This window comes from Limulus polyphemus, unplaced genomic scaffold (genome assembly GCF_000517525.1).
Source record: "Limulus polyphemus unplaced genomic scaffold, Limulus_polyphemus-2.1.2 Scaffold848, whole genome shotgun sequence".
Lineage (NCBI taxonomy): Eukaryota > Metazoa > Arthropoda > Merostomata > Xiphosura > Limulidae > Limulus > Limulus polyphemus.
In genome coordinates, this window is record NW_013666458.1 from 69,726 (window position 1) to 84,066 (window position 14,341).

The following is a 14,341-nucleotide window of genomic DNA, read 5'->3' on the forward strand; positions in this document are numbered from 1 at the left end:
TTGGATTAGCTGATACCATATCCAGTCCACGTAACAATAACAAATTATAGTAAAAGCTTTACTATCCTGTAATTGATGGGCGTGGGCAGTGCCACATAGGCGAAGATTCTGGTTACGAAATAATTTCCCTTACAATATCTTATATGAAAAATTTTGACACCTTATTAATGCTCTAAAGTAGTATTTCCACATTATATATAACAATTTTATATTTCCACATTATATATATAACAATTTTATATTTCCACATTATATATAACAATTTTATATTTCCACATTATATATATAACAATTTTATATTTCCACATTATATATAACAATTTTATATTTCCACATTATATATAACAATAACATTTTTATAGAATTATGGATGTTGTAAAAGTCATAACTTCAGGATGTAGAAAATAGTTCCAAATAAAGTAAGCAAAACGTGATTTACAGTACAGGAAGCTAACAACTGAAGCTTGCTGGCGCGAAAAGACATAAACAAAACCATAGCTGCAACATTAAATGACAGTGTTGGCTAGTTACAGTAGCGAACTTTCGAGAAGTTTTGAGAGCGTTCCCAAGACGTTCTAGAAGTAATTTCAATTAATGCCAGTTCTTGCAATGAGCATATGTATTTACAGATATTGAAATTTATTATTACAAGAGCTTTCCAGATGCGAAGATACGGATAACAAAGCTATTACTGTACTTTTTTTCTTTAACACTACAGTCACTCTCACCTATACGCCTAATTTCAAATACAAAACTTTTTAACAGAAACTCCAAAACTACTGCAGACCTAATACTCTAATATCATTTAACAGAAATTTTCTTGATTGATAACAAACCTGTCTATCTTACTGATTAGCTGACAGAAGCACTAACTGTATAACTTGCCTAGATCATCAACTACTCAACCATTGATTCTTGTATTTATACTGAACTCTAACTTCTATCAAGTATTGGAAGTTTATAGATTCTATAACTACTTATATGAACTATCTGTTTAGTGTACTTGTGTTTTCTTCACAAAAATGTTTTATATAAAGAATATTCCTAATACAAACCTTTTTAGAGTCATTCAGAAGACTTGTTTCCAATGAACATATTTTATTCTTCCCAAAAATATCATTATCAGCAATGGTGTAGGCTATGGCATATTCAAGCAGTGTAGTAAAAACAAGATTGAGGCAGATGAAGAGCCAGATGTCCAGAGCGTTGATATACCCTACAGGTGGAATAGCATTTCGTGACTGAATAACTTGGGTCACAAGAGTCAGCAAGGAAGTGACGCCTAGTGTCACACGAGCTGGAACTGCATCAAGTCTCAACCAAAAAGAAAGCCATGACATGATCACCACTAGGCTACTTGGGATATAAGTGTTGACTAAATATGCCATTAAATGGCGATCTAAGGTGAAACGGACAATCAAGGTGGAAAAATTACCTATAGTTGATCAAAGAAATGAACATAGAATGAAATTAATGCCAAAGTTTGATATTGTTTTAATTAACTAAGACTGTTGCATATGAAAGTCTCACGGTTAAAAACTAGACTTCTTTTTATTTTTTATAACAGAGAGAGAGAGAATGTGTTTTGAACATAGTGGAGGTTGTTCTTAATAGGTAGGGTAGAAGTCATTTAAAAACGTTTAACATTTTGTTGGATAGTCAGCATTGTTTCACTAAAATAAAATCTCGCCTTAGTAATCTTTTGGCGTTCTTTGAAGAGGTTACTGGTTATGTAGATAAGGGTACCAGTATGGATTTAATATATTTGGGTTTTCAGAAAGCATTTGACAAGCTCATACATAAAAGTCTTGTTAAAAACGTTATCTCTGTAGATGTGTGGGGAATAGATTGGCTCATTGGATAGAAAACTGGCAAGATGGAAGAAAGCAGAGGGTTGTTTTATTATAAATGGAGTTCAGTCAAATTGGAATAATGTCATGAGTAGAGTACATCATGACTCAGTGTTAGGGCCTTTGCTCTTTTGTATTTACATTCATGACATAAATAGAGAATTGGTCAATTGGTTACTTAGCTTTGCTGATGACATTAAAGTTTTGGGTGTTGCTAGCTGTAAAAAGATGCTGCTGCTTTATAAGTATATTTGGATTATTTGGTGAGTTACACGAGTAAATGGCAGATGGCTTTCAATTATAATAAATGCAAGGTAATGCAGGCGAGATATCATAATTTGAATTATGAGTGTCAGGTTTTATAGGGGCCGGATTCTTCACAGTAGGTGTCTGTGACTTGTTGGCAATAAATTTCAACAATCCACTTGTTTTAAAATGATATATTCAAAACAAACCAAACGTATATACAAAAATTCGTGACACTACTAGTTATCACAGTTTTATCCAGAGCTTTAAATAATTGTCTATTTTTCGTCAAAGTCCACACAGGCAGGTTCAATTACTTTAGAACATCCTTTGATAAAACAAATTATTCTCCTATATATCTGTTATTACAATACAAGCTGTGAAGCTCAATTTAGAAATCGCCTGTTAGACTAAACTCGCACAATCTAGATCTATCTATATCTCCATAACTAACTTTTTATTTACATTGTTGGGCGCGTATTTATAAATAGTCTGACTGAGGCCTAGAACTTTAGACGCTACGAGACATTATGATGTAATAATACTCAATGAAACAACGTGAAAAATGTAGAAGGTTCAAGTAACATGACGCGACAATATAATAATCACCAACTAGTGGACTACACAACCTATGATTTGTACGCAGTTACATAAACAAACCTGCAATAAATTAAGGCTTCTAAAAATACTAAAGTTAACACTCGCGTTTTATAACTATCTAAATCATAACACTCGTGTTAAACTTAAACAGTCGTGTATGTCTAACAATTAGTATCATTTTGATGGAAATAACGTTATGGAAGAAAAAATCTTGGTTGATCAGTCTCCTAAGTTATTCAAGCAATGTGTAGTTTAACTCTCATGTTTGTTGAGTCACTCTATTGAATAAGCCCCCAGTGGCACAGCGGTATGTCTGTGGACTTACAACGCTAAAATCCGGGTTTCGATACCCGTGGTGGGCTGAGCACAGCTAGCCCATTATGTAGCTTTGTGCTTAATTACAAACAAATAAACTATTAAATCAAGTGGATATGCCCTGCCATCTATTGAAGTAGATTTATAGCTTTTTTCAATTTCTGATTTTGTAATTTGATTTGTTGTTCTCATTCTTTTTATCAATATACTACGTTTTCCTCTGAAAACAAACTAAAATGTTACTATTATTATTATATGTTTTGACAAATAATGTATATTAATGAAAGTATTTACAAAGTTACATTAAAGTAGTACGACCTAAAGTCCATGCAACTACTTGCGTTTCCGGTACAACTTCAACCAACTTATATTCAGGAAGTTCGTCACCTCCGATGAGTTTTACACTAGGAATCCAGTCGTAGCGCCCTCTACTTTCCTTTGTCCATTGAATGTAAACTTCGTTGTCAGAATGAGAATCTGTTGGTAGTAATTTTATTTAGGATTACAAATATATCTAGATTTCCCGAAAATTATTTACATAGATACTTGATAAAATATTTAATATAAGACAGTAAAATATATCTTGCTATCTTGGACATTTTGCACACTGATAATAATAATAAATGGATGTATTTGCTAAAACATTTAACTGTCAGTCCGAGTTAGTTTTTTAATATGATTATCAAGTATTACAAACTTTAAAGGTCGGACAACATGAACGTTCAAAATATCTACAAATGTAAAATAAAAATAGAGGTGAAACGAAATAATAAAACTAATAATAATTCTCTGCTCAAACCTCAATATTCATGATTAAATGCTTAATAACGTTATTGTTTCTTTTAATTTTTACAACGTCTGTAAAGGATAGTAAGAACTGCGAAGTTACACTATGCACATGATATCTTTCAGATCTTACAAACACATAAAGTGTAATATATTAATCATTCAATATGTAAGTAATAAGAAAAAGTTTTCAGAATCGGAGAAATAGAGTAATTCTTAGGTACGAACATACGTTCTGACTCGTATCAAATGTACCTTATTTGTTTGTCTGTTTTTAAACTTAAAGCTGCACAGTTAGATATCTATTCCGTAATCAAAACTGGTGTCGAAATCCGGTTTTTAACGTTATAGCTTTCAGACTTACCATTGAGTCATTGGGGGCAAAAATATACCTTATATTAATTTCATAATATATTATTGTAAAAGGAAGCAACAGATGGCAGCAGTGTACACTTACATAAGCCAGTTCGAAGATGGCAAATCTGCCTGTCCATTGGATAATCTTTCAGGTTCATTGCACAACTAACTTGAAGAAGATACCTGGAAACATTAAAAAGAAGCGGGAGACGAAATAACTATTTGATTATGACAAACACGTGCATCATATTATGTATTCTGCAATTGAAAATTCAAATGGAATTTTTAATTATAGTTAAATTTTACGTGTCAGACTTGTGACTATAGGTTAAATGTTAGATTTGAACCTGATAGACGATGTATACGATGTTTCCTCCTGATATGTAAGTTCCAGGTTTTTTCACCATTCACACAATATAGTTTGTATCCTACTTTTATTTGTTTGTCCTATACGTACGACGGTATCTGCTTTCAGCCTGATTACTACGGATTTAAAAAAACAAACAAACGTCCAAGGCAGGGAGATGCTGTTATGTTGGGTAACGCTTCCTTTCTACACACAAACATTTATGTATCCTAATAATACACAATAAAACTTTGATATAATCATAGCTTATCACACAGAAAGAAGAAAAGTTACATTTTAAGAATTACAAAAATAAGTTGGACAAAATATGACAAACAGATTTTTATTGATTATCCAGGTAAAGTTATTTTTAACTTCTATAATTATGGTTTAAGTGATACAGAAAAACGGGTTTTGGCCTGTAGCATAAAATTTATTATTCCATCAAAAAGTTCTCAACATGACATTTATCAGCTGAATTTTGAGAAGTTGCTGCATCAATGGTATAAACAATCAATATGGCGGGAAGTGATGATCATTTAACAACATAAGAACTCGAGTAAGCGACATTGCTTTAACTTCTTTTAATGATTATTACTCTGGAAAAACACCTACGAATGTAATCAAGGAGGAATTTTTTGTCATAAACAGGTTAAGCGCTAATGAAGATGTAATCATAATCATAAAAGCCAAGTGTCGGTCGGTCACGCTCGATTTCTCCGAATTTCGTGAGTTACACCAGTCGAATTCTACTTTTTCTCATATTATACTTCCTCTTTTAATTGCCCATTCTAATTTTTATTGAATTCAATAGCTAACATAGGCGTAAATACATCCTAAATTTTGGCACTTTTTCTGCTATATAAAAGCCTGTCAAGGAGGGAGTTTTCATACCAAAGATTTATTTAGCACCGAGTAAAATTAATTTGCCGTTTGTTATGATGAGAAGTTTTGAACGATGGTCGAGTATTTACAAGAAATGTGGTTTTAAGAGAACTATTGCAATAATGTAATTGATGTGATTAGAAAATAACTGTGATCAAGGAATGCTGGGAAGAGACACTCTTTAGGTTAAGGAGATATTGCTCATGATAAGCTTTGGTTTCCAGAAACTGGAAGGCCCTTTATTTTATTTTATTATGTTTGTTTACGAGCGGCAAAGTTGCAAATGCATATTGAAGGATTCAGATTTGGTGGGATTTGGTTCCCTCCATTTTTGACGAGCTTTTATATTAGTTATTTATAAACCTGATAAAATAGTGACTCTGTTTATAAAATTAAAGAAATATTAAATGATAGGGACTATATTTGTGATAGCACACTCATCATCTGGGTAAGAGTCGGTTTGCTTAGCTTAATGATAAGAAATTTAGTATTATAAAGTGAAACTCTTCCTGAGTACGGAGAATGACGAGGAAAAATCTGGTGGTAAGTACAACATTACATTAATTTAGACAATTGTTATAATACTCCCGGTGTTGTAGGTTTGAGCTTTCTTGTGGTTGATGCAATATACTTCTGGTTACAGCTCGGGTACGCGAAAGCATACAGGGGAAAGTGAGGTAAGACAACACCTACGTTGAAACAGCTATGACGTGCTGCCATCTAGAGCAATATATATGTAACTATTATTTACGTAATCCCGTGCGTAAACACACTAACGTACGGTCACAATATTAATTATCAAAGCGCGACTTTATTTTTTCTTAATTTTTATGAACAACTTTGATCTGAGATAAGCTCTGTGAATTTTTTTTATGGTTACAAAGTAGATTTTTCAGGGAATTTCACTTTGTTGATTTCAAACAATAAAGAATTATAGCCACTCAAATATACCGTAAAAGAAACACATTTAAGTTCATAGGTTTTTTATAACGTGGAGTTGCATTACTATGAGTGAGGGGAATCATATAACCCCACACCAAAGGCGTGTATTTCCGTTATAGGCTTCAGCCACGATGTACGTCATTGCCTCACATAAGTACCCATGTTCCTTTTCGCCACTATCCTAAATAATACGTAACTTGTGCATGGTGATGTGGCCTTCCATCCATGCTTGCAGTATTTAAAATATGTTATGGTGTGAACGCCTTTTCTAAGGTAGCGAAGCATGATTATAAGTAACTATATGTGTCATAAGACATTAGAATTAGGCTTATGATATTATTTAACACTACATTATTTATTCAGTCCCCTAAGGTTTTTCAAGAAGAAGAGTGTATAACAGTGTTTCGGACAAATTGGAGCGAAACGTTTGAAAATGTTTTCAACCCAAGAGACTTATTGTACCCTGCGGATGTTAGGAGATTTTAGACCTAGTAAAAAATAAACAGTAATTTAAACAATTGTGAAACCCAGGTTTTGAAAGCCTTGAAAAACTTTTAAAGATATTGTACTTACTAAACTGTATAAATGTGTTTGTTTGTTTGTAATTAAGTACAAAGCTACACAATGAGCTATCTGTGCTCTGCCCAGCACGGTATCGAAAAAATGGATAAAGGTAGTTGTCATTGTTTACAGATATACCTCTAGATGATCAGTTTTTCTAACCTTCTTTTTGATGTCAATGAAATTGTAAAAGATATTACTAAAGATATTTTCAAAACACATAAGTTTTACGACGCAACAATCGCGTTTTACATTTGACAACAATGTCTTTGAATAGATAGTTAGAGTGACTGTAGGGTCCAGCCTTGTTCCCGACCTTCCTGACCTTTTCCCGCGTTTTCGTGAAAATGTTTAGTTACACTTCTGTCCTCAACGCTTTAAACCTATATAATACAGAAGATTTGTTGATTTGTTGACGACATGTTTGTGATGTTTGACAATACCGAGTTGGTTATAATACAGAAGATTTGTTGACGACATGTTTGTGATGTTTGACAATACCGAGTTGGTTATAATACAGAAGATTTGTTGACGACATGTTTGTGATGTTTGACAATGCTGAGTTGATTAACGAATTTCTCCAGTTTTAAGTGATAAACATCCCAAGGTAATAATTATTGTAGAAAATCAACAGAACGACAAATTCTCGTTTTTAGATGTTCATGTATTAACCAGAGTTTACCTAGCACTAAAATATATCATAAACCCGCTTTCACTGGATTTCTTTAATGACATTTTGAGAATTTCTCTCTTCCGAGCTTTAATGAAAAGCTGTATAAAAAAATCGCGTTTAAAATATCGGAAAATCAAAATAAATAATTAGAAGAAATTATTTTCTGTTGTCATTCTTAAAAGCTAAATAGAATATCCACACAAAAACTCAAAACTGAATATCCTAATTGTTGTTTTGTGAGGTGTTCCGAAGAAACCTGTTACATTAGTCATGCCGTAAAAAAGTTGATTCAAAGGAAAGTTAAGAAAATTTCCAAACAGCCATATTAACAAGTGCAGTTAATGTGTTTATAAAACAGAGTCTAGATTAATAGGGCTGTTCATCTTTAAAGATGAACAACATCGACTGAATAACTCACTTATGGTATATGTTCACGTGCCTAAGGTACAACCACGGGCATATTGAATCAATCACTAGAAGGCTCTGCAGTAGAATGAAAGAACTTTGAAACATTAAAATGTACAAGATCAGTAGTATAACCAACCACTATCCAAACTAATGTTTTATTCACTTCAAGTGATCAACCAAGATTTCTATCCAAATTCTAGAGAAAATAGGGAAAACAGTCTGTGTGATTTTTGTCTTAGGAAGGTCACAACATCGATAGATTAGTGCTCTTATGTTTAGGAAAAATGATTCTGTTGTTCGTTACATTAGTAACCAAGTCGTTCCAACCAAAAGATATGAAGTCACACATGTAGAAGTAATGAACTTATAGAATACAACGCAATACATGTCAAACAAGCTTTATCAAAGGTCAATCCCTGTAAAGATTCAATGAGAAAATAACTAAATTCAAGAAGAAACAATTAGGGAAAACTTGTCCCCGTTTTATATTTCACCTGGAACAAGTAGCAACATGAATATGAAAAGGGGGGGGGAGACAAGTTCCCCAGTTTTTTCTTAGTTAACTTATCCACTTTTACATTACAGCTTTACAGGGTTTGCCGTCTTATATAATTGCGCTCTTATATATATATATATATCACATATTTATGTTGCTGACCTATTTATTCTAACCCGGCTGTTTTCCTACCTCTAAAATGTTTTGATCAGGTAAATAATGACGTACATCTTAAAATATATATGTTATCTTATGGACACCGCTTATTTATTTTACATTTTTTGTTTTCTTTAATACATTTTCTCTGTCTTTTACACATTTGTTTTGAAGTAGTTAGTTTTATTTCTGAATATAAGCTTAATATTTTAGTACGAATGTTCGTGTCGTAAATGAAAATACTCCACCTACCGGGCGTTTCGTAAAATGCTTTTGTCAGGTAGAATTTTCACAATTGTGTTGGGAACTGTAGTAGAGAATAAAGTACCACTTTTCGTGTTCTCGAAGTAAATATCTGGCATCCATATTAGTTTAACGATATTATCTGGTAGTTTAACTGATTTTTCTGACGTCACACAGTCCACCAGTAAACGAGAATCCTCCCATATATCAGTGACATAAATATGCAAGTAAAAATCCTGAAAATAAACAAAAACATAGAATAATAGATATTGCTTAAAAAAACAGAAGCGAAATAGAATATACATGATTTAATTTCAAATATTCGATACAAGATATATTGGATTTTGAAAATGACGAGATTTTGGTCGCTTGTAAAATGTGAAAGAAAATATCGGTATGTATATACACAGGAACGGAAAAAAATAATGGAAACATATATGCGATACACACAGAGAACGAGTATTAGCAACAAGAGAGTGAATTTTTTAATGTTGCAAAAGATTATCACAGCAAATACAAAATAAAACTCAGTAAGATTGACAGTGTACTGGTATTTCGTATGTAAGCTTTTTGCTTTACAAAGAACATTACATCTTGTTTTAATGCTGCCATACCATTTATCAATGTATTATTCTGATATAATGTTACAGATTCTCTGTATTTCTTCCCACAATTTAGTGAAGTTATTTTGTTTGGCTGCTTTTTGATATTTTTAGTTTTTGCCCATACATCCTCAAAAATGTTCATCTCGGGACTTTGTGCGGACCGAGCTATGGTTGTACTGTTCCATTGGCTTCTTTATCGTCAGGATATTGTCTTATCACTTTTGCTGTATGCTTGGGGTCATTGTCTTGCTATAAAGCGACATTCGACGAGTCGGGTTCCTTGGGAAATGGCATACTGGATCACAACTGCCTGTTTTTGTATGCAGTCAGGGTAAATCACCGACAACGTTGACTGAGATACAGCCCCAAACTTCTACTGATCCTCCAGATTGCTTCACTGTAGAAGTACACTGACTCAATGCCACCGTTGACTGAGATACAGCCCCAAACTTCTACTGATCCTCCAGAATGCTTCACTGTAGAAGTACATCGACTCACTGCCACCGTTGACTGAGATACAGCCCCAAACTTCTACTGATCATCCAGAATGCTTCACTGTAGAAGTACACCGACTCACCGCCACCGTTGACTGAGATACAGCCCCAAACTTCTACTGATCCTCTAGCACACTTCACTGTAGAAGACACTGACTATGATACCGTTTTCCTCGTTGGCGTTGAACAAACGGTATTGATTGTTGTTGAACAATTTGAATTTGGCTTAATCTGTAATGAGCAAACGTTCTCTAGCTTTGATCATACCACTGTTCGTGATCCGACGCCCATTGAAACTTTTTGGTTTTGTTATTTTTTCTCAACAGCAGATTTCGAGAAGCTACATGCCTGATGATACTACTTAGCCCACTGTTTTAGAGATAACATTCACAACTGTGTTAACAACTAGATCGCTGGCAAGATCTGTACTCGAACGTCGTCTATCTTTTTTTCAAAAATAAAAAACATACCCTGAGGTTACTTAATATTACGTTTGAAGGGTCTCGGTTTTTACCTCGTCCACTTCTATTGTTAACAATGTCAACAATACGTACGTTTTCCAAAGTTGTGCCTTCAGCATAGAGTTTGACACAATTTTTCACGTAAAGTATCCGTAAAAAACAAACATTTATTTTGTGGTTGTCGTGCGGTTTTTTAGTTCTGCATTTATTCTACTACAACTGCACGACTTATGACTGCTTGTACTTTTATAGACATTATGTTGGTGTGTCACATTATGACTAGTTGGATTCAAACAATCACAATGTAAACTATCAACACGTGACTTTACTGTAGTACTCTAGTTTCATGCGATAAAGGGATACCATTCCCGCATTATTTGTCTTTTATATTTTTTATTTCCTTCACTGTTTCCATAATTATTTCCATAAAACCTTTAGAAACTTAAATAACTTGCACGGATCAGTCTGATAGTTTAGTAATTCAAAATATACTTAGAACGTATTTACCAGATCTCCTCAAGAACTAGAGATTTGAGAATCTGGTGTGTGAAAAGGCAGAGGTGTGTGTTAAACACAAAGTTACCCAACAGATTATGTGTGCTGTGCACACCACAGGTATTGAAACCCGGTTTTTAGCGTTATATGCCTTCATACTTACCACTGAGCCACAGGGGGGGCATTTGTTGTAGGGGGAATAAAAGACACAAGGCGCCGTGTTGAAGTTGAAATAAAAATAAGACGCCTTTTTTGCCAAGGAAGAACTGAAACAAAAAAATTATCATTTAATGAACTATTGTCGTGGTATATGTAACAGTGAAATAAAAATAAAACTTTTGTTAAAAACAAAACAAATGACAATAAACTGTATTTAAAGGTGGTGACTGACACAATCACCAAAGGTACCTGATAAAAACTTAAAACACGAAGATACTTCAACAGCAAGTTTTGAATCATTCAAGCTAGAAAACGAACTTGTTTGAAAACGTCAAAGCTGCATTAAGATTTCATCTTTTCTCTGTAGCGGACCAATGAGAAAATTGGATCAAAAATCTTCAGAAGTACTTGTGCTCCGTGTGACATTCGAGGTTCACGACTCGTGAATCAGTTCCATGTTCATAAAACACTGGATGCATCTGTGATCGGACCCCCGTTACTGGAAGTAACATCTAAGGCTGAATGTAACGCGACATTAACCGGATTTAGGATGCTCCAAATTAGAACTTTAAAACTTTAAACTTTTGGGAAAGTGTGATATCTGGTATTTGAATATCATAATAATACAATAAGGCATTTGGCAAACCATTCTAAGGCAAGATAATTGTTCTCATATTATTGTGAATTCAGACGATACCGTAGATTAATAACGCTGTTCCATGTTTTAATAATATTTCACCTTTAGAAAGCAATAACAACAACTAAAAATGATTTTACATCTTAAAAGCTACTTTTGTGTTGGTAGTTGATCAACATCTCACCCTTGACACTAAATTGCCTTACGCTGCTGATGTTTTTCACAAAGCATTTTCAGAAAGAGCTTCTCGGTATAGTTGTGAATCCAAGGGTTCTTGGTTCAAGGCCTGTTGTCGCGAATAATCTCTCCATACTATGTGGTTGTGCTATAAGAGTAAATGTCAAATCTCACTATTCGGTCAGATAGGACTATTCCAACAGCTGGCGGTAAGTGCTGTTGACTAGCTGCCTTCTCCATAGCCTATAAAGTCAACATATTGTTGGTTTGAACACCTATTTCTATCTGGACAATAATAACACAATGGAGGTTTTGTATCGTGTGGGCTTTCAGGACGACCAAGAAATAATGCATATCATTTGTCAGCTAATTTTGGTATAGTGATGAATGTGATCTCGAACACCTTATAATTATATATATATAATTATATATTATATATATAATATATATATATATATAAGTTCATGATGTGAATTTCATTAATGTTGGCTCTGAGAAGAAATGACGTTTATAAGAAGGTCTGAAAATAAGAAACGAGTATGTGCTTCGTAACGATTCGTGAATAATTTAACATATAAAGATATTATTAGGTATCTAAATACATCTGATCAAATGATAATATAGTATATAATAACCAAAATAATTAATACCAATATTGATCCAGATGAGGTACATATTGTTTAGTTATGGACTGTCTTCTCATTGAGCGGTCCTGATATAGCCTAGTGATTGTTATTTTGGGCACGGCCTAATAGCTAGCGTTCCGGGATGCGGGTCACAAAGTTTAGGGTTCAAGTCTTGGTGTCGCCGAACATGTTCCGCAGCCAATTCTAGAGCTGGACAATTCCCATGGAGTTGTGGGTACTCCTCACTGAATCCCTTTTTTTTCTGCTCAGTAATCTAAATTTAGGACTCTGTGCTCATTTAGTTTATGTATCAAATAAAGTGCGGTTCAGGGCGAAAATTTCAGTCACGTGGTATTTAATTTTTGAAGCTACTTTAGTGAAACCAACATTGTTTACAATCAAAACTTTTCGTTTCTTCTGCCTTAATTACTGGAAACCTGAGTGCTATTCTCGAACACCTTATTTAATGCTCTATGAAATAAAGCTTTCGAACCCGGGTAACTAGACTAATTAGAAAAAAAAAAGTCGGATTTTGGTACGAATTTTTCCAAATGTGTATTTCATTTCCATTTTTCAGAAAATGTATTTTAGTGTTGTTAGTCATAAAAATATAAAGCTTTAGTACATCACTCTGTATTTCAAATAGCTGATGGGTTATGTGGAATTTTTATGTTTTATTCTACTTTTTTGTAATATTTATGCAGCAAAAATGTATTACTTGTGATTGCAACAGAAACACGCGCAATTAAAAAAATCTACAATGAAATAATACACATAGAAACTGGATGAAGTTTTGGATATATTGCATGCGAAGCAATATGTTATCATACCATTGACTCCTCATTCACACCATAGATGTCATAGATCTGGACCGAAATGAACACATTGACAGGCCCTGTGTATAGAAACATGACAAAATGTTACATTTTATTTACGAAATAATATAATTTGTTTTAACAAATGTATACCTTAGGTTAGATTGTGTAGCTTTGTGCTTAACTACAAACAAACCTAAGGTTAGATAACGCTGTCAAAAGATATTTGAGAGACGATATCAAACAAAAGAATTTACTTCTAAGCAAACAATGGTAACTCTTAACATTAGAAACATAATAAAGTAAAATATCATTCAGTTTCACATCTTGTAAGATTAAACTGAAGATGAAAAGAAACAGATATAAATAAAACATTATGAGTGGCTAGCAATATTAAATGTACCTTTTATAAGATCCTATATATAGCTTCGAGAAAATATACTGTTGTATCACATTAAACAAATCGCGTCACTTCCTTGAAGATTAATATTAGGTCGTCAAGAAATTAATGTCGCTTTTTTAAATGAAAATATCCGAACAACTTATATATCAAAACATTTATTAAATGAAATAGTATCTATTCTTATCGATGATGCTTTTCCATCTTACAATCAAGTTGTTAATGCCCTGATTAAAGAAATCACTTGGCTTTGAAGCAAAAAACATGTCGGTGTCCTCTTTAACACCTTTTACATTTGCATACGTTTTCCCACTAAGATGGTGTTGCAGCGAACGAAAAAGATGGTAATCGGATGGTGCCATATATGGAGAATATGGTGGGTGGGGGAGAACGTTCCACCAAATGCAAAGCATTACTTCCTGCGGATGGAGTCCAGGTTTTTGGGTAAGAAGTGTTTTTTGTCTAGGACTGAGCCATTGTTTTTGGCGTTTAATATTCGCATAGAGAATCTATTTTTCATCGCCTGTGACAATTCTGTCCAAAAATGGTTCACGCGCATTGCGCGCAAGAAGAGACGAAGCAACGTTCACATGTTGGAAACGATGATC

The 14,341-nt window shown here is 33.6% G+C and overlaps 1 protein-coding gene across 1 annotated transcript in view; it reads right to left on the minus strand.

Moving 5' to 3' along the window:
- Positions 1-3,309: 3,309 nt before the first annotated feature.
- Positions 3,310-14,341, minus strand: part of LOC111086103 (gamma-aminobutyric acid receptor subunit rho-2-like) — a 13,431-nt gene continuing 2,399 nt past the window's right edge. Inside the window, exons 2-5 of the mRNA XM_022387650.1 lie at positions 13,349-13,413; positions 8,874-9,100; positions 4,255-4,337; positions 3,310-3,488 (exon numbers count right to left, since the gene is read on the minus strand). Coding sequence (XP_022243358.1) covers positions 3,310-3,488; positions 4,255-4,337; positions 8,874-9,100; positions 13,349-13,413 — 554 coding nt within the window. The remainder of the gene's footprint in view (positions 3,489-4,254; positions 4,338-8,873; positions 9,101-13,348; positions 13,414-14,341) is intronic.